This window comes from Guillardia theta (genome assembly GCF_000315625.1).
Source record: "Guillardia theta CCMP2712 unplaced genomic scaffold GUITHscaffold_56, whole genome shotgun sequence".
In the NCBI taxonomy this organism is placed as follows: Eukaryota; class Cryptophyceae; order Pyrenomonadales; family Geminigeraceae; genus Guillardia; species Guillardia theta.
In genome coordinates this window covers 348,494-367,722 of record NW_005434618.1, presented here as the reverse complement: position 1 = coordinate 367,722, position 19,229 = coordinate 348,494, and the positions used below count along the sequence as shown (strand labels likewise).

At 54.3% G+C, this 19,229-nt stretch overlaps 5 protein-coding genes across 5 annotated transcripts in view; 2 read left to right on the top strand and 3 right to left on the bottom strand.

Annotated features, from left to right (window-relative positions):
- The window catches only part of GUITHDRAFT_141673 (hypothetical protein), a gene marked incomplete at both ends in the record, with an annotated part of 7,044 nt that extends 1,973 nt beyond the window's left edge, over window positions 1-5,071 (top strand). The window contains 23 exons of the mRNA XM_005828859.1: window positions 197-322; window positions 400-494; window positions 545-587; window positions 910-941; window positions 985-1,031; window positions 1,390-1,432; window positions 1,628-1,695; window positions 1,913-1,965; window positions 2,110-2,153; window positions 2,324-2,350; window positions 2,493-2,534; window positions 2,774-2,827; window positions 2,919-2,955; window positions 2,984-3,050; window positions 3,078-3,300; window positions 3,440-3,489; window positions 3,720-3,774; window positions 3,820-3,860; window positions 4,037-4,088; window positions 4,333-4,361; window positions 4,409-4,449; window positions 4,748-4,799; window positions 5,029-5,071. Coding sequence (XP_005828916.1) covers window positions 197-322; window positions 400-494; window positions 545-587; window positions 910-941; window positions 985-1,031; window positions 1,390-1,432; window positions 1,628-1,695; window positions 1,913-1,965; window positions 2,110-2,153; window positions 2,324-2,350; window positions 2,493-2,534; window positions 2,774-2,827; window positions 2,919-2,955; window positions 2,984-3,050; window positions 3,078-3,300; window positions 3,440-3,489; window positions 3,720-3,774; window positions 3,820-3,860; window positions 4,037-4,088; window positions 4,333-4,361; window positions 4,409-4,449; window positions 4,748-4,799; window positions 5,029-5,071 — 1,364 coding nt within the window. The remainder of the gene's footprint in view (window positions 1-196; window positions 323-399; window positions 495-544; window positions 588-909; window positions 942-984; window positions 1,032-1,389; window positions 1,433-1,627; window positions 1,696-1,912; window positions 1,966-2,109; window positions 2,154-2,323; window positions 2,351-2,492; window positions 2,535-2,773; window positions 2,828-2,918; window positions 2,956-2,983; window positions 3,051-3,077; window positions 3,301-3,439; window positions 3,490-3,719; window positions 3,775-3,819; window positions 3,861-4,036; window positions 4,089-4,332; window positions 4,362-4,408; window positions 4,450-4,747; window positions 4,800-5,028) is intronic.
- Window positions 5,072-5,284: 213 nt separating this feature from the next.
- GUITHDRAFT_141672 (hypothetical protein) lies at window positions 5,285-6,311 on the bottom strand (the record flags this gene model as incomplete). Its single annotated transcript, XM_005828858.1, has 2 exons — window positions 5,285-5,738; window positions 5,968-6,311. The coding sequence occupies 2 exons, from the start codon at window positions 6,309-6,311 to the stop codon at window positions 5,285-5,287; spliced, it is 798 nt and encodes a 265-aa protein (XP_005828915.1).
- Window positions 6,312-6,803: 492 nt separating this feature from the next.
- Window positions 6,804-10,255, top strand: GUITHDRAFT_112070 (hypothetical protein; the record flags this gene model as incomplete). Its single annotated transcript, XM_005828857.1, has 19 exons — window positions 6,804-6,969; window positions 7,074-7,123; window positions 7,179-7,241; window positions 7,300-7,356; window positions 7,407-7,447; window positions 7,497-7,539; window positions 7,592-7,620; window positions 7,679-7,780; window positions 7,920-7,959; window positions 8,012-8,068; window positions 8,119-8,130; window positions 8,289-8,384; window positions 8,431-8,448; window positions 8,500-8,529; window positions 8,577-8,640; window positions 8,894-9,087; window positions 9,249-9,485; window positions 9,769-9,999; window positions 10,166-10,255. 19 exons carry the CDS (start codon window positions 6,804-6,806, stop codon window positions 10,253-10,255), a joined length of 1,620 nt encoding a protein of 539 aa, XP_005828914.1.
- Window positions 10,256-10,845: 590 nt separating this feature from the next.
- Window positions 10,846-12,510, bottom strand: GUITHDRAFT_158179 (hypothetical protein; the record flags this gene model as incomplete). Its single annotated transcript, XM_005828856.1, has 2 exons — window positions 10,846-10,872; window positions 11,689-12,510. The coding sequence occupies 2 exons, from the start codon at window positions 12,508-12,510 to the stop codon at window positions 10,846-10,848; spliced, it is 849 nt and encodes a 282-aa protein (XP_005828913.1).
- Window positions 12,511-14,457: 1,947 nt separating this feature from the next.
- GUITHDRAFT_141669 (hypothetical protein) lies at window positions 14,458-17,425 on the bottom strand (the record flags this gene model as incomplete). Its single annotated transcript, XM_005828855.1, has 5 exons — window positions 14,458-14,604; window positions 14,715-14,787; window positions 14,834-17,129; window positions 17,213-17,248; window positions 17,311-17,425. The coding sequence occupies 5 exons, from the start codon at window positions 17,423-17,425 to the stop codon at window positions 14,458-14,460; spliced, it is 2,667 nt and encodes an 888-aa protein (XP_005828912.1).
- Window positions 17,426-19,229: the final 1,804 nt, after the last annotated feature.

Here is a 19,229-nt window from a genome sequence, read left to right as displayed (position 1 = left end):
AAGACCACGTGCATCCCTCCGATGCCCGTGGTGGCTGGTCGTTCCTCTCTTCTTCCCGCACGGCTCCAGACGATCATACTCTATCATCCGCTCGAAGGAGATTCCTGCAGTACAGCTCAATACCGCCCCCCTCCCCAGCTACCCCTCCTCCTATCATCCACCTGTCCTCCTCGTCCTATTCTTCCTTCTTTCTCAGCTCCACCTCTCTTCTCCCGTGCGACCGCTGAGACGGTCGCCAGGGCGTTTGGTCGCCTGCTGCAGTACAACCTTGCCCTCACCTTGTTCTTGCCGACTCGACACTCTCTGTGGCCTTCCTTGATCGGTGAGAGCGAGGCAAGACGAGGAGATTGAAGAGGAGGAGGGGACTGTAGAGGGGGGCAATATTGAGCTGTACTGCAGGAATCTCCTTCGAGCGGCTGATCAAGTATCATCGTATTGTCTCGCGAGTGACGTTCGTCGTGATGATCATCCATCTGATCTTGATGTCCGCGCAAGTGAGTCCCGGCATTCTGTTGACTTGAGCGAGAGCTGACGCGTCGAGCAGTACGGCTTCCTGCAGATGTTCACTGTCACAGACACGTTGTGGGGTAATGCGCTTCCTTCTATTTCTAGCTTCTGCTGTCTTGTGTTATCTCCTCTCCTCTCCTCTCCTCTCCTCTCCTCTCCTCTCCTCTCCTCTCCTCTCCTCTCCTCTCCTCTTCTCGGCTTGCCTCTCCTCTCCTCTCCTCTCCTCTCCTCTCCTCTCCTCTCCTCTCCTCTCCTCTCCTCTCCTCTCCTCTCCTCTTCTCGGCTTGCCTCTCCTCTCCTCTCCTCTCCTCTTCTCGGCTTACCTTCTCTCTTCTCCTCTCCTCTTCTCGGCTTGCCTCTCCCAGTCATATCCTCACGATTCTCTTACTCATTGTTTCGCAGGCTTTGGCAACTTGTTCGGAATGCTTGCTGGGGTAGGTTTGGTCTGCTCGTAGACTCTCAGCTGACGTCTTGCAGATCGGCATGCTGCTCATTGTTCTGTTCGCGCTCGAGCCTGTCAGGAGGTCAGCGTACGACCTCTTCATGGCCGTTCACTTGCTCGCCTTCCCGGTGAGAATCAGGAGCAGGAGGAAGAGAATGAGGGAGGAGGAGGACAACAGCTTGAGGACGTTGCGAGAGGAAAATGGAGGAAGACAAGAAAGAAGAAGAGATAGAGATAATCCAGAAGAGGCCGGGCAGGGGGAGGGGGAGGAAAGGAGGAGCAGGAGATGACAAGGGGGGAGCAGGTGCTGGTCCTTGCAGTGCTGCATGCTACCGACACTGTAGTACATCTCATCCCTCCTTTGGCTCTGTTCGTCTTCGACTTCCTGCTGAGGCATCATCGCCCCGTCCCTCTCCCTGCTTCTGACTTGCCGTGAGCAGGATGTACCAGTGGATGATCAACGTGAAGGTGCAGGAAGTGAAGGTGAGGGCTCGGAGAAGATGAACTGACATGCTCTTGTCTGTTGCCGTCTCCCTCCGCTTCTCTCCCTCCTCTGTCTCTTCCTCTGCCCCTCCCTCCACCCCCCCTTCCCTTCGTCTTCCTCCCTGTCACACTCTCTCGCTTCCTCTTGGCTTCACCTGCCGTGTCTTCATCATCCCTCTCATCGTTTATCTCTAGGTATACGACGAAGACGTCGTCAATCTCAAAATCGTCTGTCCCGCCGTTGCAGAAAGACTGTGGAACAAGTAAGGCATATCGTCCTTGCTTTCTTTCTTGTCTTGTTCTCTTGCCTTGATGCATATCTCGGCCTATCTCCCAGACTCCCCGGCTTCCTCCTCCTCCTCTTGCTCCCCGCCCCTCGCCTCCCATCCTCCCTGTCCTCTTCCTTCGCTCAAGCGCTTGTCACCTTTATCGTCCGGCTCCTTCTCCTTCTGCTTCTCTCCTCTTGATGTCTTGGTGCAGGGGAGCGCGGGCCATCGGGTCGTTCGTCAGCATCGCCTGCTCGGACATCTCAGGTGCAGAGAGTCGAGGAGATCATCTCGACTCACCTCTTGCTCTCTGCTTCTTGTTGCAGCCAACCCTTCTGCACTCCATCCCTTCTCAGTGTCGGGGTATCTCCCTTGCTCCTCCTCAAGCATGTTTCTCACACGTTCCTCTAGCTTCCTGCGCGAGCGATCAAAGGAGCAGGAGATGTCGCAGGCAAGTCCTTCTTTCCCACATGGAGCTCTGTCGCTCTCCTCTCCTGCTCCTCCTGCACCATTACCACCACCACCACTGCGTTCTCCTTGTGCTTTGTGCTACGTCTGATCCTTTTTCACCTTGTCCTTCTACTTCCCTACATCTTACTCAACCTTGTCTTTCTGTGTTCTTCAGATGGCGGACGGAACGTTGGAAGGGATGGTAAGCACGGAGCACAGACTGCCTCTCCTCGCCTTCCCTCCCCTCCCCTCCCCTCTCCTCTCCCCTCTTCTCCTCTCCTCTCCTCTCCTCTCCTCCGCCTGTTGTCCTTGCCTTGTTCTCTGCTCCACTCACTCTGTCTCAGGACCTCGGTTCTAAGCCTGTGGGCATCCAAGTGCATATCAAGGTGATTGATCTGCCTATACTTCACTCCCTTCGTCCTTTCCTCCTTCTACCTTGTTCTTCTCTACCCTCATCCGCGTACCTTTCCTTACTTCTCTTGCCCTCCTCCTTCTTTCTTCTCTTCCCCTCTCCCTTCTCTCCGCTGCCTCTCGCTCTGTCTTGTCACTCCCTCTCCTCTGCTCCTACTTCCCCTTCCTTTCTTCTCGCTGCTCTGCCTCGTCGCATCCTGAAACTCTTTGTCAGAGCATGGGTCCCAAGACATGGACTCAGAGGCTTCTGGAAGCTGCCAAGAACAAGGTGAACGAGACGATCTCGGGGAGGGAGGAGAAGCTGGGAGTAGAAGAGGAGGAGGGCAGGACGGGATGCTGATTGGACTTGTGTTTGTCAGGGTTCAGACATTCGAGTGAGACTGGAGGGACCGTACGGTGAGTGCTTGCTGTCATGATCAACCAGATTGTCTTGCTACATCACCATCATTCGCCATCATCATCATCACTGCCATCTCCATCATCCTGTACAAGTGAGACGTGTGATAACGAAGCTACAGGTCACATGAGCTTGAAGCTTGCGGAGTTTCAACATGTGAGGAGAATAAGAAGAGGCAGGGGGAGGGAGGGGGGGAAACGAGGGAAGGGAAGGGAAGGGGAGGGAAGGGAAGGAAAGGGGAGGGAAGGGAAGGGAAGGAAAGGATAGGAGGACAGGTCATGAGAGTGCTGAAGGTCTTGATGATCGCGGGAGGCATTGGAATCACTCCGATGATGCCCGTGCTGGTGAGGATTACACGACCTGCCCTTCCTGTTGTGTCATTGTCTATGTGCTATCCTCTCCTCTCCTCTCCTCTCCTCTCCTCTCCTCTCCTCTCCTCTCCTCTCCTCTCCTCTCCTCTCCTCTCCTCTGACGTGCCTGCAGGAGATGGCGTTGAGTCCGGAGAGAAGGAAGTCTGAGCTGCCAGCATTGAGGTGATTGAGATTGCCTTCCTATCCTCTTGGCATGACATGCTCCTTCACTCTCCTCCTCTGCCTCTACCTCTCCTCTCCTCTCTTCTCCTCCTCCTCTCTGCCTATGCAAACTCCCTCCCTCCCTCCCTCCCTCCCTCCCTCCCTCCCCGTCCCCGTCCCCGTCCCCCACCTCCTTCCCTCCCTCCCTCCCTCCCTCTCCCTCTCCTTCCTTCCCTCCCTTCCTCCCCCAGGTCCCTGCGTCTGATCTGGATCGTTCAATCTTCCGCGCACCTGCTGTGGTTTCAGGTGAGCTGACGGGGAGTGGGAGGAGCTGACGAGGGGAACCTACAGGAGTTGCTCGAGCATGCGTTCATGCAGACACAGATGATGAGGTGAGGTCAACCCTTTCTCTTGCTCCCACTTCTCCTCTCTCCTCCTCCTCTCTCCTCCTCCTCTGCTCCTTCTCTGGTGCTGGTCCTGCTCCCTCCTCGGCTCCTACATCTGCTCCTGCTCCTGCAGCTCCTCCTTCCGCCTCTGTCTCCTGTTTGTTGTGTAACTTTCGCATCAGCACGGACTTTCAGCTGAAGCTACACCTCTATGTCACGCAAAAGTCGCAAGTGGTATACTGCTCTCATTCCTACTCTCCCTCTTTTCCTTCCCTTTTCCGCTCCTGCTCATCCTCTCCCTACCTCCTCTCGTCTCCCTCCTTCCCATAGTTCTTCTCCCTCTCTCTCGCTTTTCCTGTTCTCGCCTCTTCTCTCCTCCCTCTCTCCCTCCATCCCTCCCCCCTTCCCTCCCTCCAGCTTCTTGTCTCTCGTCTCTCCTTGTCTTGTTCATCGTCTCTCACTCGCAGCTTCTTATCAGCTTGTCAAGATCCCCTTCACCCTCGGCAGGTCAATCGCACCCGACGCTCTCCTCGCCTCCTCCTGACATCTCTCAGACCTCAGCTCTCCGAGCTCATCCGCATCGCTGCTCAGGAAAGTATGGGAGACAAGGCGGTAAGAACTATGCTCAACATCCCTCTCTACCTCTCTCCTCGTCTCTCTACCTCTCTCCTCGTCTCTCTACCTCTCTCCTCGTCTCTCTACCTCTCTTCTCGTCTCTCTACCTCTCTTCTCGTCTCTCTACCTCTCTCCTCGTCTCTCTACCTCTCTCCTCGTCTCTCTACCTCTCTCCTCGTCTCTCTACCTCTCTCCTCGTCTCTCTACCTCTCTGCTCGTCTCTCTACCTCTCTCCTCGTCTCTCTACCTCTCTCCTCGTCTCGCTCATTGTCTCTCAGGCTCTTCTCTGCGGCCCACTGGTCTTACTCGAGAGGCCTCAGCTCGCGCAAGGTCAGCATGTCGTCTCAACCTCCCAGCCTTATGACCACCTCCCTCTCCTCTTCTATCCCTCCCTCCTCTCCCTCCCTCTCCTTCCCATCCTTGTTCAATATCTGCCTTCCGTCCTCGCCCCCGTCCTCGCCCTTCTCTGCTTTCTCTCCTCCTCCTTTCTTCTCCTGTCATCGCCACCTCCTCTCTCTTATTTCCTCCTGCACCTCCTCTCTCTTATTTCCTCCTGCAGCGAGAATGGCTTCAGCGTCCACGTCGAGACTTTCCGTTTGTAACTCCCAACTTGTATATTAAATCAGATACGGTTTTACACACCTGCCTTCCCCCCCTCCTGCTCTCCTTCAGTGTAGCCCCGCCCCCACCTCCTCCCCCCCCCCCGCCCCCCTCCCTCCTCCTCCTCCTCATCCTCCCCCCGCATCCTTCACGACCTGCAAGAACGACATCACGACTTTTAATTGGACCTCACCATCCCTCCTCCCTCCCCTCGCTCACCATCGGAAGCCTCCGTCAACCCCGTGCTTCTGTCCCGGCGCGCTCGGAGGCACATGAACTTTCCCTCCTCCCGGCAGCTCCTGCGGATGATGTGCGAAGCTGCAGCTCGTGCCCTTGCGGCACTGGCCGTTGAGCAAGTGCTGGCACATCTTCACCTTGTACGGGACCGACCGCGACGACGAGCCGCCTCCCCCGTTCATCGACTGCCCGACGGTCAGCACCCGCAGCGGGCGCCCATGCAAGTCAAGCCCGTGCAGGCCCAGCGCGCAGGCAGCGCCCTTGACGGACTCGAACTGGACACGAGCAGAGCCGTTGTGGAGCATGTTGGGCTTCTTGGCGGCGTCGCCGTGCTTGATGAACTGAAAGTCGGTGATGTTGCCAGCTCTGGCGAGGAAGGTTCGAACCTCCTCCTCTCCTACCTCGAAGGAGATGTTGGCTACTATCACCACCCTGAAGATATCGTCAGGGTCCCTCATGCTGTCCAGCTGATCGAGTTCAGACTGAGAATTGCTCGCGGTGGCCTGCTTCTGCTTTCTTCCTCCTCTTGCCTCCGCCTCTCCTCCTCCTCCTCCTCCTTCCTCTTCTCCTCCTCCTCCTCCTCCTTTTCTTCCTCTCCTCCTCCTCCTCCTCCTCCTCTCGCTTCCTCTTCCTTTCCGCCCTTAGCTTCGCTTGCTCAAACCGGGAAAGCTCGTCATCCACCCTCCACCCAACAGGCATGTCGTCGAACTTGCTCTCGAGCACTCCCACGAGGACACGGAACCTGTGCTTGCTCTTGACCGACTCAACCTCCCTCCCTCCATCGTCCACGTCCAGCGGGTGACTCTCCACGAAGTGCTGCGAACAGAAGTAGGAGCAACAGTCGTTGCACCGCAGGTCAGGTTCTCCTCGGCAGGTACAGCACGTGAGGGTTTCCGACGGGTCCAGGGAGTCTTCCTCATCGCTGTCCTCATCGATCTGCCATTTCTTCTTGAGCTTCTCTTGCTCTGCGTCTCTCTTTCTCCGGTTGAAGAAGGAAGGATTCATACATTCGCTGCCCCCCTGGTCCGCGAGCCGTCAGCAGCCCCTGAGGAAGCATTATTGGAAGCAGACGGAAGAATTTCACAACTCTCGCCCATCCCGGGTGACTATCAAAAGACCTCGTGCTATTTGACGCTGTAGGTATTTATCTTTCATACACACTGGCTCCTATCCTTATCAATACTCTGTGCAGCCTTGATTATCATGTCTTGAGAACTACATGGCACTCTGTCTCCCACTCCTCCCTTCTATCAACCGGGCTATCATTTTGCGTCCATGAATCAGCACTTCACTCTCATAATCCTCCTGCTTTGATCTTTCTCCTGGTTCTTCTCCTCCCATTCCCGCTCGTTTCCTCCTCGTTCTTCATTTCGCAGGGAATGCTTCTCGAATGTAAAAACAAATGTGGGGAAACAAAACAACTGTAAAAGGAGGAGAACAAAAAAAAATGTAAAAGAAGAGTTTTTTTTCTGCTAGTCAACCTGAGGAGGCGGCGGTATGCCGATCGGGGCCTTCACGGCGGCTGAGGGAGGGCCTGGTCCCTCCTCCTACAGCCGCTATGAAGCAGCGAAGAAGCTCAGGAGGCCTCAAGGTCAGCGCCATGGCGGGGGATGGAGGATGAGGTGGATGGGGATGTCGCAGCAGCGTGCCTTGCGCTCCCATGGTGATGGTACTGAGTTTGTTGCGCAGATGCGCCGACATGGCAGCCCTGTGAGGAGACTTCTGACTTGTCCATCGGCATATCTTGTGACTGAGCACCTTGTGCAGTTGGGTGGTACGACGAGCACGAGAAGATCGCCAACTCTGACTTGGAAGTGGTGAGCGTTTGATAGAGGTCAAGGGAGACGTCCCCATGACATTTATGACTGCAAGCTCGATTACGAGAGGAGAGTGGCATGGTATGACAGGGCAACAAGGAAAGAAATCGAAGAGAACGTGAGAGACGGTTGCATTGTTTGATTGACGAGCCGTGTGACATCTCCTGTCATATCAGCTGAAGCACAAGACGAACGTCCATGAGATCGGGAAGCTCCTTGGTTGGCCTTTCCGCGTAAGCTACATGGGGTCTGATCGGCATTGCGGTCTGAGCTGCGAATGTAGGAAGGAGGATACACGCCTAAGCGAAGGCCCAAGGACTTAGAGTGAAGACACATTCACTTGTCGCCTTTCTGCTCACCTCAGTTACTTCAGCATTCCTGACAGTGGAGCGGGAGGTGCATCGACGTCGAAGCTAGTGATATTGGAATAGACCGCTAGGAATCTCTCTGATGCGTTGTTGAAAACAGGATCCAGAAGAGCCGAAGCTGTTGGAAAGGTGACCAGGTCAGAACAAGCTCTTCGTCGCCTCTCCCTGTCTGACGTCCGTCATTCAGACGCCTCATTTACATCTTTGATGATGCGATCAAAGCTACATATGGGACCCTCTCTTCGACATCTTCCCGACAGTCGTCGAGGCTACTCAAGCGCAACAATGCGTAATGAAGGCTTCTTGTGGGGGCCGAACTGACATGGTGGTAGACGGAGTACATCGTAGAGGGCAAGAAATTTCCTTTGAGCGATCAACTCAAGTATTTTGATGGGAAGATACTCTTTATTGGTAAACCTCCCACGCAGACCCATGCAATCCTTCGGTCAAAGTTTTGATCGCCGCAAGGTGACTGAGGAGTGAAGGGAGTTGACAGGGGAGGGATTGAAAGGAGACGCAGGGGAAGAGTCAGGGAGTCGCTTTCGAATATGGTCGAACTCAGTTTGCGAATGTGGATGTAAGTTTACAAGAGCAAAGGAGAAGCAACTCTGATCCCTTCTGCTAAAGGTGCGAGATCCGGTCACTGGGACTTCTCTTTTCAGGCAAGAATATCCGACCCGTGCTCTGCTCTGCTCTGCTCTGCTCTGCTCTGCTCTGCTCTGCTCTGCTCTGCTCTGCTCTGCTCTGCTCTGCTCTGCTCTGCTCTGCTCTGCTCCCTTCCCTCCTCTGTGACACAGACCGTTGTCAGACGGAATGAACAAGCTCTTGCTCAACGAGCTGGCGAAGCCAAGCCGCTGCAGGATCGAATCTCAGCGAAGTCGGAGCTGATGAAGGTGACAGCGTCAGGCAAACTCGTGACTCCTTTGACCTTGGCCGCAGAAACTTGCCAAAGAGAAGGTGCAGAGGAAGTAGAGGTGAGGAGATGGGTAGGTGACCAAGTTCTGCTAGGACAATACACAATCGTTCCTGCAGGAATCGGTGAGAAGGAGGGGAAGGATGATGAATGTGTGATGGAGTTGATCAAGGGAAAGTCGATGGACAAGTCGAAGCTTCGGGCGAAATTGGATCTCATCAACAAGCTTGACTTGAGTGGGAACTCTTCGATCCCCTTGCTCCTTCTCTACTGCCTTACTCCATCATTTCCTCTGTCGTGGGAACCATCCTCACGTTCCATGCGCTCCCACTCTCACCGTTCTGCCTTTGCTTCTTGTCTGCTGCCCGATCTGTATCGCCATTCTATCCCATCCTCATCCCCCTTATGCATCCTCCTCCACTCATTCCTTTCCTCCACTCTGCTCCGCGTGCTCCTTCACACCATCCTATGCTCAACTCATCCTTGCAGGATTGGGGAAGGAGGCGGAGGAGCTGCAGCAGCTGCAGAAAGACTACGAGCTGCAGAAGCGAACGCTGGGGAAGAACAAACCCAAAGCTCGCCCGACAGTATTTCAGGAGATGATCGCCGACTTGGGCAAGACGTGGACGGAAATGATGAAGAAGTTGACCGAGGATGCAGAGGATGCACACAAGGAAGGGGAGGTGAGGAGGGAGGAGGGGTGAAGTAGGGATCGTCTGAGGAGGAGGAGGAGGAAGAGGAAGAGGAATGGGGGCGTAGAGGGAGAAGAGAGGCGGAATGCTCGAAGGAATGAGGGTAGACATCGCAAGGAAGAGGGGAGTCTGATTTTCGTCTCCTCTTGCAGGACGGGAAGCCGGAAGAGTCAGAACTCTACTTCGACGAGCACCTGAGGGATCCGGTGACGGGCAAGTACATTCAGAAAGTCCTGCAAAGGAAGAACAGGGACTTCGTGCTGCGGGCCGTGCAGAAAAACAAGGCGATTGCTGACGTCCTCATGGCAAGGAGCGACGGCAAGAGCAAGTACCGCCGTCCCAACCCCGAGGAGAGAGTCCAGGAGCGAGCCTCCAGAGAGAAGCACCAGGTTGTCTGACTTACACCCTCCTCTGCCCCTCCTCGTCCTCGTCCTCCATCTCCTCCCTTCTCTGCCCCTCCTCTCCTCGTCCTCCGGCTGCTCTTCCTCTCATCCTCTTCGCCCCTCCTGCACCTTGCCTTCCTTCCTCCTTCCTTGTTGTCGTCCTCCTACTCCTGCTTGTCCTCCTTTCCTCCGAACTCTCCTCTTCTACCTTGATGACCTCTTCCGCTGCTCCTCTCGCCTCTTCCCCTTCATCACCTTTCGTCTCCTCCCCCTCACCCCGCATCTCCAGCGGGTAGTCGACAGCTTCCTCGCCCGCGCCATAGAGCAGAACGTGTGGGATAAGGTGGACGAGAGGGGGAGGGTCAAGCTCGTGGACAAGACCAAAGAGCTGGAGAACTGGTCGGTCGCTACCATGCAGCACCACGAGAATGTCGTGGCAAGTGGGAATCTCGCAGCACAAGGTCCCTGCTCAGTCCTTGGAAGCACGGCCTTCAACTCCTGCCCACCCAAGATGATCACCGTGCAGGCGAGAATGATCCCCGTCGTCGTCGTCCTCTTCCTTCTCCTCCTCTCACCTCCTCCTCTTCCCTCAGAACCACTACAACCACCATTCCTCCGACCCACCCTCTACTGTCGTTGTTGTGTACGACAGTGTCTTCTTCTTCCTGATCTCATGCCTTCATCAGCTCCCCAAGGATCGCAACGGACACCAGTACCTCAACTTCAAGACTTTCGAGGTCGACATGAGCAGCACAGGGAACCCGGACTGCGTGTAAGAATCCCTTTCCTCCTTCCCCCCTCCTCCCTCCTCCCTCTCCCAACTCCCTCCTCCCTACTCCCTCTCACCCCTCCCCCCTCCTCCCTCCTCCCTCCTCCCTCCTCCCTCCTCCCTCCACCCTCCACCCACTCGTCCTCCTTCCTCTCTGTGTCTTCACAAGGCTCTTCCTGTCTTTCTTTCCCCTTGCTCCCCACTACTCCTCACGTGTTCTCTTCAGCTCCTTCAGGAGCTCATGTGGGAAACACTGGGGCTCCGGCATCCCACCAAAGTTTCAGCTGCTGGGATGGGCAGAGAGAGGAAGAGTCAGGAAGAGGGAGGGAGGGAGGGAGGGAGGGAGGCAGGAGGAATGCAGAGAAATTTTATTTGCCGCTCTCATTTTGTCAGTTTGTCAGTCTCTCTCGCTCGTTGCCTACCCGTTTCTGTTCCTCCCGTCAGTTGAGACCTCATCCTTCACTTCCTCTTCTTCTTGAACAGGGCAGTGACACTGCATCGAATGCGAGCTGGGCTGTAGGGGATTTCAGCTACGGTCCTCGGTAGAGACGAAGGATGAAGATATGGGGAGAGGGGAACAGCAGCAGCAGCAGCAGTTCACTCACGTTTCTGGATCCTCAGTCTCTGGCTGCTTGCGTTTCGCCTTCTTAGAGGAGCGAGTGTCTCCTTTCCTCTCCTACACCCCCACGTCAGCTCGACTTCCGCCTCCTCGCTCCTCTCTCCTCATACCCGCGGCGGAGGTCCAGCGCAAGGAGCTGTGCTCATCCTAGAGGCGAAGGAAAAGTCGCCCTTGTCGACTGGAGGAGGAGAGAAGCATTTGTCTGGGGCCGGCTACGACCAACTCAGCCATGGAAAGTGGGAGGAGAAGAGGAGAGGAGAGGAGAGGAGAGGAGAGGAGAGGAGAGGAGAGGAGAGGAGAGGAGAGGAGAGCAGGTTGGCGCCAGGAGGAAGGGAGAGCAGGCCGAGGATGGGAGGAGGAGAGGTAGAGCAGAACCTCGAAGAGCTGTGAGCTCTCGACGAAGGCCGGGCCAACCGCTGGCACCTCCTCCTTGCTCTCTCTGCAGGCAAGTCAGCGGGTCGGAACCGCCTCCCCTCCTCCAGCACATCTCGGGAGATCGCGGGCGCTTCCTACGCTTCTCCTCCTCCCTGCGCTTCATCGCCTCGAGCTGCTTCGTCGCCTCCTTGCTCCCCTGCTGATGCGTCAGCAGCAGCGGAAGCGACCGGGTCCTCAACCTTCTTCTCCGCTGCTCTCAGCCACTCCATCGCCTTCCCCTCGTCCTCTTTCCCTTCAGGTGCCGCCTCCGCGTTCAGGTAGCTCATCCCCAGGTGGAACATCCCCCGGTGGTTCCCCAACTTCGCAGCCTGCTGGAACAGCAAGGTCGCCCTGCTTCTCTCCGGCTTCCCGCAGACTCCGTTCTTGTAGCAGAGCCCCAGGGCCACCATGGCCTTGGCGTTCCCGGCCTTGACCGCCTGCTCGTACAGCGACATCGCCATGTCAACGTCCTTGTCCACTCCCTGCCCGCTCTCATAGCAGACGCCAGCGGCAAACTGAGCCTTAGCGTCTCCCTGCTTCGCAGCCTTCAGGTACCAAAGTAGCGCCTCCTCGGGGCTCGGCTCCGCGCCCTGCCCAGTGAGGAGGCAGAGCCCCAGGTTGTGCTGAGCATGCACAACCCCGAGGTCAGCGGCCTTCCTGTAGTAGGAGACGGCCTTGGTGTGGTCCTGCTCAACCCCATCCCCTTGTGCATAGCAGACCCCGAGGTTGAAGAGAGCTCCCCCATGCTCCTGCTCCGCCGCCTTCTCGTACCACCTGATGGCCTCTGGGAAGTCCTTGGCCACTCCCTTGCCCGTTGCCAGGCATAGAGCGAGCCTGAACTGAGCCATGCTGTCTCCTTGCTCCGCTGCCTTCCTGTACCAGCGAGCTGCCTCCTCCAGGCTCTTCTTCACGCCTCGTCCCTTCCCGTTGCACACTCCCATGTTGTACTGAGCGGTGGCATCCCCCTGCTCAGCGGCTCTTCTGAAGTAGGCCACGGCCTGCTCCTCGTCCACCTCCGTTCCCTTGCCCACCATGTAGCAGATACCTACTTGAAGCTCAGCCTTCATGTCTTTGAGGTCTGCAGACTTCTTGAAGTTTTCAAAGGCTTTCACTAGGTCTTCTTCGACCCCGATGCCTTGACTGTAGCAGACCCCGAGGTTGAACAACGCGTTCTTCTCTCCCAGCTCCCCAGCCTTGAAGAAGCAGGCCACCGCCTTTGCCGCATCCATCTCCACTCCCTTACCTTGCAGGTAGTTCATGCCTAGCTTGAACTGAGAGATCCCGTTGTCAGGCGGGTTGCTGCTGGTGATGTGGTTCGTTGTGATGACGCAGGGCGTGGGAGCGGAGCTGATGCAGACAGCTCCCTCCTCGCTGACTCTGGGCTGATGGAGAGTGAGGAAGGGAGTTGCAATGGTGGCGTCTCCCAGCCCATGGTTAGGATCGGTTGGTCGCTCGCGCACTAGGAGGGAGTTGCTGGCCTCAGTGCAGTACGTTGCCTCCTTCTTCGTGTACTCCCATCGCACCTTGCAGGACTTCCCCTCATCAAGAACTTCCGTGATGGTTCCGATGCCATTGCCGGTCTCCTGGATATGATGCTTGCTGTGACTTGCTCTGACCCTGACGCTCAAGCCAACTGTAAGGCAGTCAGGGGAATTCAGTTCATTGCTGATAGAATACCTGAAGGGAGGCAATCCTGACCAACAACTACTTCTTTTGAGATTATTGGGTTAGATACTCTCGTCTTCGATGACTTGGTGGTTGTCTTCAGCTCGCTATGTTTTGCACCTTTCAAAAAGGCCATCAACAATCACTTTTGAGCAAGAAATGAGTTGAGCAATAGAGGAAACCAATCGGAGTCAGAGGAAGTATTCGAACCTGTCTGTGCAGGAACTTCATGTGAACTTTCGTTGGTCACGTCGGAAAGAGCAACTTTCATCTGAAGCAAAGAAATATCAGGCTGACGCAGATTTCATGAAATACTCGAGACAATCGAGCGAGGAGAAGCTTGTGCATGGAAGAGAGCGAGGAGAAGCTTGTGCGTGGAAGAGAGCGAGGAGAAGCTTGTGCATGGAAGAGAGCGAGGAGAAGCTTGTGCGTGGAAGAGAGCGAGGAGAAGCTTGTGCATGGAAGAGAGCGAGGAGAAGCTTGTGCATGGAAGAGAGCGAGGAGAAGCTTGAGCATGGAAGAGAGCGAGGAGAAGCTTGTGCATGGAAGAGAGCGAGGAGAAGCTTGTGCATGGAAGAGAGCGAGGAGAAGCTTGTGCATGGAAGAGAGCGAGGAGAAGCTTGTGCATGGAAGAGAGCGAGGAGAAGCTTGTGCATGGAAGAGAGCGAGGAGAAGCTTGAGCATGGAAGAGAGCGAGGAGAAGCTCGTGCATGGAAGAGAGCGAGGAGAAGCTCGTGCATGGAAGAGAGCGAGGAGAAGCTTGAGCATGGAAGAGAGCTTCAAAAACGCAACGGTTGGTATCAACGGAAAGAAAGGTACAACGGCTTGTAACGTTCCGAGGCTGGTTACCGTCCCGGGCCGGGGCCCGGGGATCGGACGGCGGTCACTGTGCTCTCAGTGCCACGGTGCGAGTCTTTGAACTTGACTCAGTGACTCGACCCGGCCGGGTGTCGGGCCGTCGGGCCGGGGCCGGGCCCAACTTACACTTGACTCAATTTAAAACCCTGTGACTGGGATGCCAAGCAGCCTGACCGTATCTTCGGAAGTAAACTTGGCTTAACTTTGTTTCAGTGTTGCGCTTTGGCAACCTTTGACAAGCTGCATTGAGTGACTCAATGAGTCAGCTGGACTTCAGCTCATAACCTAATGGCTTTACTTGCAGTGGGCTGGTGTGCATAGACTCCACGGCGGAGGCCCTGGTGCGGAGACAGGCGGGAGGATGAGGAGGAGGTGCGTTGCAAGTTGGTGCAGGGCTTGCACTGTCGTTTCGCAGTGTCCCTGGAACAACCTTGAGCGGCAAGCAAAAGCACATCAAGAAACTCTGACCCGGAGGGTGGGGAAGGTCTTTGACAGGACGGTCAAGTTGGAGCTCACAGGTAGGTTTCAGAGCTTGAAGAGCTTGCAACCGTTGAACGGTGTTCGACGGTTGCAAGCTACGTTATCATCTTGATGACGTGTGTTTCAATATCAGTTGCTCGGCAAGGAGTTTCAATAACCTTTTCTCTATCTCACTAAGCTTTCACACGGGCTGCCGTGTGAAAGCGGGTTATCATGGAATTCTGCAGGGGGCCGTGATAGGGCAGATCGGGCTGCCTCAGAGGGATGAAGGACGAGAACAGCAGAAGCAGGAACGCGAATGCAGCGTTGATGGCGAGCAGCTGCAACAAGGAGGAGCTCAAGATCGAGATGTCGATCAAGGCGGAGCTACGGAAGGAGCTTGTAGCGGAGAGAACATCCTCCTTCCGTCTCTCCTGAAGTTCTCTGCTACCGACGGATGTACCCACTCCACAGATCCATCCTCGGCAGTCACGAACTTGAGCCCGGTCTTGTCCACCCATCCCCTGCCATGCTGTTAGAACAAGCTTCATCGCAGACAGCGCCTTTCACCTGTCAATAGTTTCCATCAGCTCTGCCACAACTCTGTTGCTGCTTCTCAGGCTACGACGACTCGCCTCCAACAGCCCCTGCCCTCCTCCCCGACCCCTCAGATAGCTCTCGATGGGTTCCAGGTCCACTTGCTCTTTCACCGCCACCTCTGTCACGAAGGCGCTGAGAGCCTTCACCGCTTCCAGCTCGCGCGTCTCTCGGGGTATCTGACCTCCGAGGGCCGGGCATGGCAGGCCAATGCTGCCAGCAGCGCCGTTGAGAGCGATCTCCAGGACGAGCAAGGCAGCCTTGAGATAGGGGAGCGCTCGCTTGAACCAGCTCTTCATCTCCACAGTTTGAAACCCTTGCTCGCAGATCCGTAGACTGACAGGACAGATGAATCGGATGTGAACTCTTTGGTAGACCCAGTTCTCCGGGTTCAATCGGCTCAACAGGCTTTTCTTGCGCTCAGCTGGGTAGATCCAGACAAAGTACGGAGCCAACCTGTCACGAGACTCTGCCAGACAGAGCTCATTCAATGAGGCCACCGCTGACCGACTAGTCGCGACTGCCCTCTTGAGGTTTGATCTGATGTCAGTCATGTGATTCTCAACCCTGTCCAGCTGAGACTTCATGGCTGCAGTCTGCTCGAGCACCTTGCTGAGCATCTCCTTCTCCTCTCTGCTGCGCGCGTTCTGACAGTGCGCAAGAGCTTCTTTGAGAGTGCGACTGACGTCTTCTAGACAGAAGGAGGAGTTGCCTGAGGATGTCGTGGAACAAGCCTTTACCGCCTTGTAGATCTCCTTGAGATAGCTCCGAATGTCGTCAGAGTCAATCCGGTCGTTGGTCACGTCGGGTATCTGCTGCAGGCTGATGCTCAGCCTCTTCAACTGTTCCTGCACTCTGTCGTTGGTTGCAGCCTGAGCGATGATGCCGTCAAGCCCCTCGCAGATGAGAGGATGCAGGAGGCTGACTTGACCCTTGATTTGTTCCAGAGTCTGTTGTATATTTTTCAGCTGGGCGTGAATCCCTACGACCGTTTCTTGGTCCGTGAAGAGGGATCGATCTTGCATGCTCTGCAGCACGGAGCTTCGTCTGCAAGTCTGCACCCTCAGCAGGCCACCGACTCCGTCTCTTCCGAAGAGTAAATGATTCAGGCTCGTGTCAGTACTGGAGCTTGACAACACCTCTCCTGCTTTCTCTTGTAGTAGTCTTTCACTCCCATCGTTGTTCCAGAACCGTACTACGTCATCCTCATTGCTCAGTCCCAACAAGGCGCAGAGGCTTCTAGCTGTAAAAACTTCGAAGATGGTCATTCCCAAGGACCAAGCGTCCATCAGGAAAGAAGCTGCAACAGAGTCTCTCAACATCAGTTCTGGTGCGCTGTATGCAAAACTCCGTCGGGTCACATTAGCCCCGACCATATCTGCAGAATCAAAGTCTACAGCCTTGATCTTGTGGTTTTTGAACATGAGAAAGTTAGTAGGCTTCACTGCAAGCCATACCAGATTTTGCTTGTGTAGGTAAGAAACAACTCTCCCCAGCTGCCGGCAGATCCCCAGTTTGTGATCTTGACGTGTTTCAAAATCAGTCTCAGCAATCCAGTCTGCAAGAGATTGCTTTGCTCGCTCTGTAACTATGGCAAGAAAACCACAGCAACCGTCCACACTCCATTTCTCCTCCATGTATATATCCTTGACGATATAATTTTGTGCATTGCTGTCCCTATGGATCTTGGTGTAGAACAAAAGTTCACGACGCAGCTTTGCCTCGCTTGTTTTATCTTTTGCTGCTTTCAGTATCCCTTTTCTTTGCACGTTATCAACCTTCACCATGCATTTGAAGATGAAGTACAGGCCAGACTTCGACCTGTCCGTGCTTTCTTGAATTCTGATGGCTCGATCAACAGCAAGATTCAACTCCACATGCTCTAGCTTGGGGTATTCCATCGCCAACAGATCCTTCAGCTTGCGCTGCTCCTCCTGCTCCTTCAGCTTGCGCTGCTCCTCCTGCTCTTTCAGCTTGCGCTGCTCCTCCTGCTCTTTCAGCTTGCGCTGCTCCTCCTGCTCTTTCAGCTTGCGCTGCTCCTCCTGCTCTTTCAGCTTGCGCTGCTCCTCCTGCTCTTTCAGCTTGCGCTGCTCCTCCTGCTCTTTCAGCTTGCGCTGCTCCTCCTGCTCTTTCAGCTTGCGCTGCTCCTCCTGCTCTTTCAGCTTGCGCTGCTCCTCCTGCTCTTTCAGCTTGCGCTGCTCCTCCTGCTCTTTCAGCTTGCGCTGCTCCTCCTGCTCTTTCAGCTTGCGCTGCTCTTCCTCCCTCTTCTCTACTAGTCGTGTCTTGCAGTGGCAACATGCCTCCTGACAGCGGCCGTCACTTCATATGTCAGTCCTTAAAGCGATTGTTTACCTTGTCGTATTTCGACCATCCTCGAGCATGGGCACACTGAGCCAATCAGTCAAGATAGTAGAACAATCACCGATGATCGTATAAGAGCGCAAACTTACATTCTACAAGGTGTGCGACAGCATGTCCAAACACAAGCAACGTCAGGTCTGCAGACAGACACAGGATGAAGAAATCGCTTACACAGCACTGATGGGCCAATTCAAGTGCGTGCATGGGTTGGCAAGACAAACGGAAAGAGAAGAATCAATGTCAGTCTCTCACAAGAGCTTATTCAACAAGACGCTCACAAACTATTCCGCTCAGTCCCCGAATCCAGTTATGTGATAAATAAAAACGTCAGTCAGTCGGTGTCAGACAGGCATTGCAGTATTTGCTACTCACAAGCTGTCCAGACCCAGTGAATAGCCCAGGAGGAAAACAGGTAGAGAAGGCAAAAACAATGTCAGTTCCACTCGATCTTTGATTTTCTTCACTTCTCATGGATACTTACAACCTACATAGACACCAGATTTGCATTGATCCAAGAAGCATAACAATCGAAATTTGCCAAACACTAGTCAGTTCAACGATCTGAGAGCATCTCTCCCAATCATCACTTACCGCTCGCTGTCAAGACCAATAGTCAGTTCGTCAGAGCAGCCAACACATGCCACATCCAGGAAAACGTCAGTTTTATGATCGAACTGCATTCTTGCATATGATACTGACTCGCTGTCTCCAATAGCAACAATCCAGAAATCCAGCAACAACCCAGGAAGCATCACAAATGTCAGTCCAAAGGATCTCAGATCTTAGAGACAATCATTTTTGACTTGTCACTTACGTACTATCCAACACCATCAACAGTCCATCCGAGCATAACCAAAACGGTTGCCAAACTGATGTCAGCGTATCTTCTCTCAATTGCATCCTTCAGCGAAGCGAAGGCGACTTACATTCTATCCTCAACAAACCCATCCAAGTGAAAAATAAGTGATTTGAAATTCGAAATATCAGTCCAATGCCTGACTGCAAGTTTCAAGATGAAACTTACAAGCTATCCAGGCCCAGCAACAGTTTCCACGACAAGAACGTCAAAAAAAGTCATTCAACCCATCGCGTAGCAGGAATCATGTTGAATTGTCACTTACTCCCTATCCAGTCCCTCAACAGGCCATCCAATCAGAACAAATCGAAAGAAATAATTTCAGTCCAATCAATCGTTGAGATTATGATTTCTAGTTATTTCTTACATTCTAAGCAGCCGTATAAATGCAACAGAAAAAAATGCAAAGCGATGTTAACGATTGTTCCATGAGGGCATTTACAAGATGATACTCACTCGCTATTCCGGCCCGTCAAAGGTGCATTCAATTTGTTTACCAAAGGTTGAAAAGAACAGATGTCAACCACCCGATCCCTGAATGAACTCATTGAAACAATACAGATATTTACCCGCTGTGTCCCTCCCGCACAAGCAAGAGCGCCGTTTCATCCCGAAGCATGAAAGATTGAAGTCAGATGGCTGCAACAAGCAGCTACTGGTCTTACGCATTTCGAGGTGTCTGCAGTGTCATGGCTGAGCTCGATCTGCAATATGTCGTGTCAAGAGACAAGCAGTTGCCTTTCGCGTGAGACAGCAAAGGCAAGCGATGATGCAGAGGAGCAGAGCAAGCATGTGCATCAGTATGGTCATCAGCGCAAACAAGCTTCTCATCGCTGCTGCTCTTTTACCTCGCAGTCGCTACAATGCCCGGCCATGTCGACCCCAACAAGATGCTTGACCTGAATCGTTACAATTTGTAACGGCAGGGTCATGGTCAAGCAACTGACAAGTGCGGCAATGAGGAAAGAAGGGATGAGAGGAGAGGAGAAGAAGGAGAAGAGATGATGATGATGATGATGTCGATAAGGAAATAACAGCATACCGTCACGGTGACTGGCAGAAACTTGCTGCAAGGAACATTCCCGGCCCTCAACACACAGTAAAACAGACGGTAGAGCAAACAAACCTTGAGTCGCTTGGGTTGACTTGAAC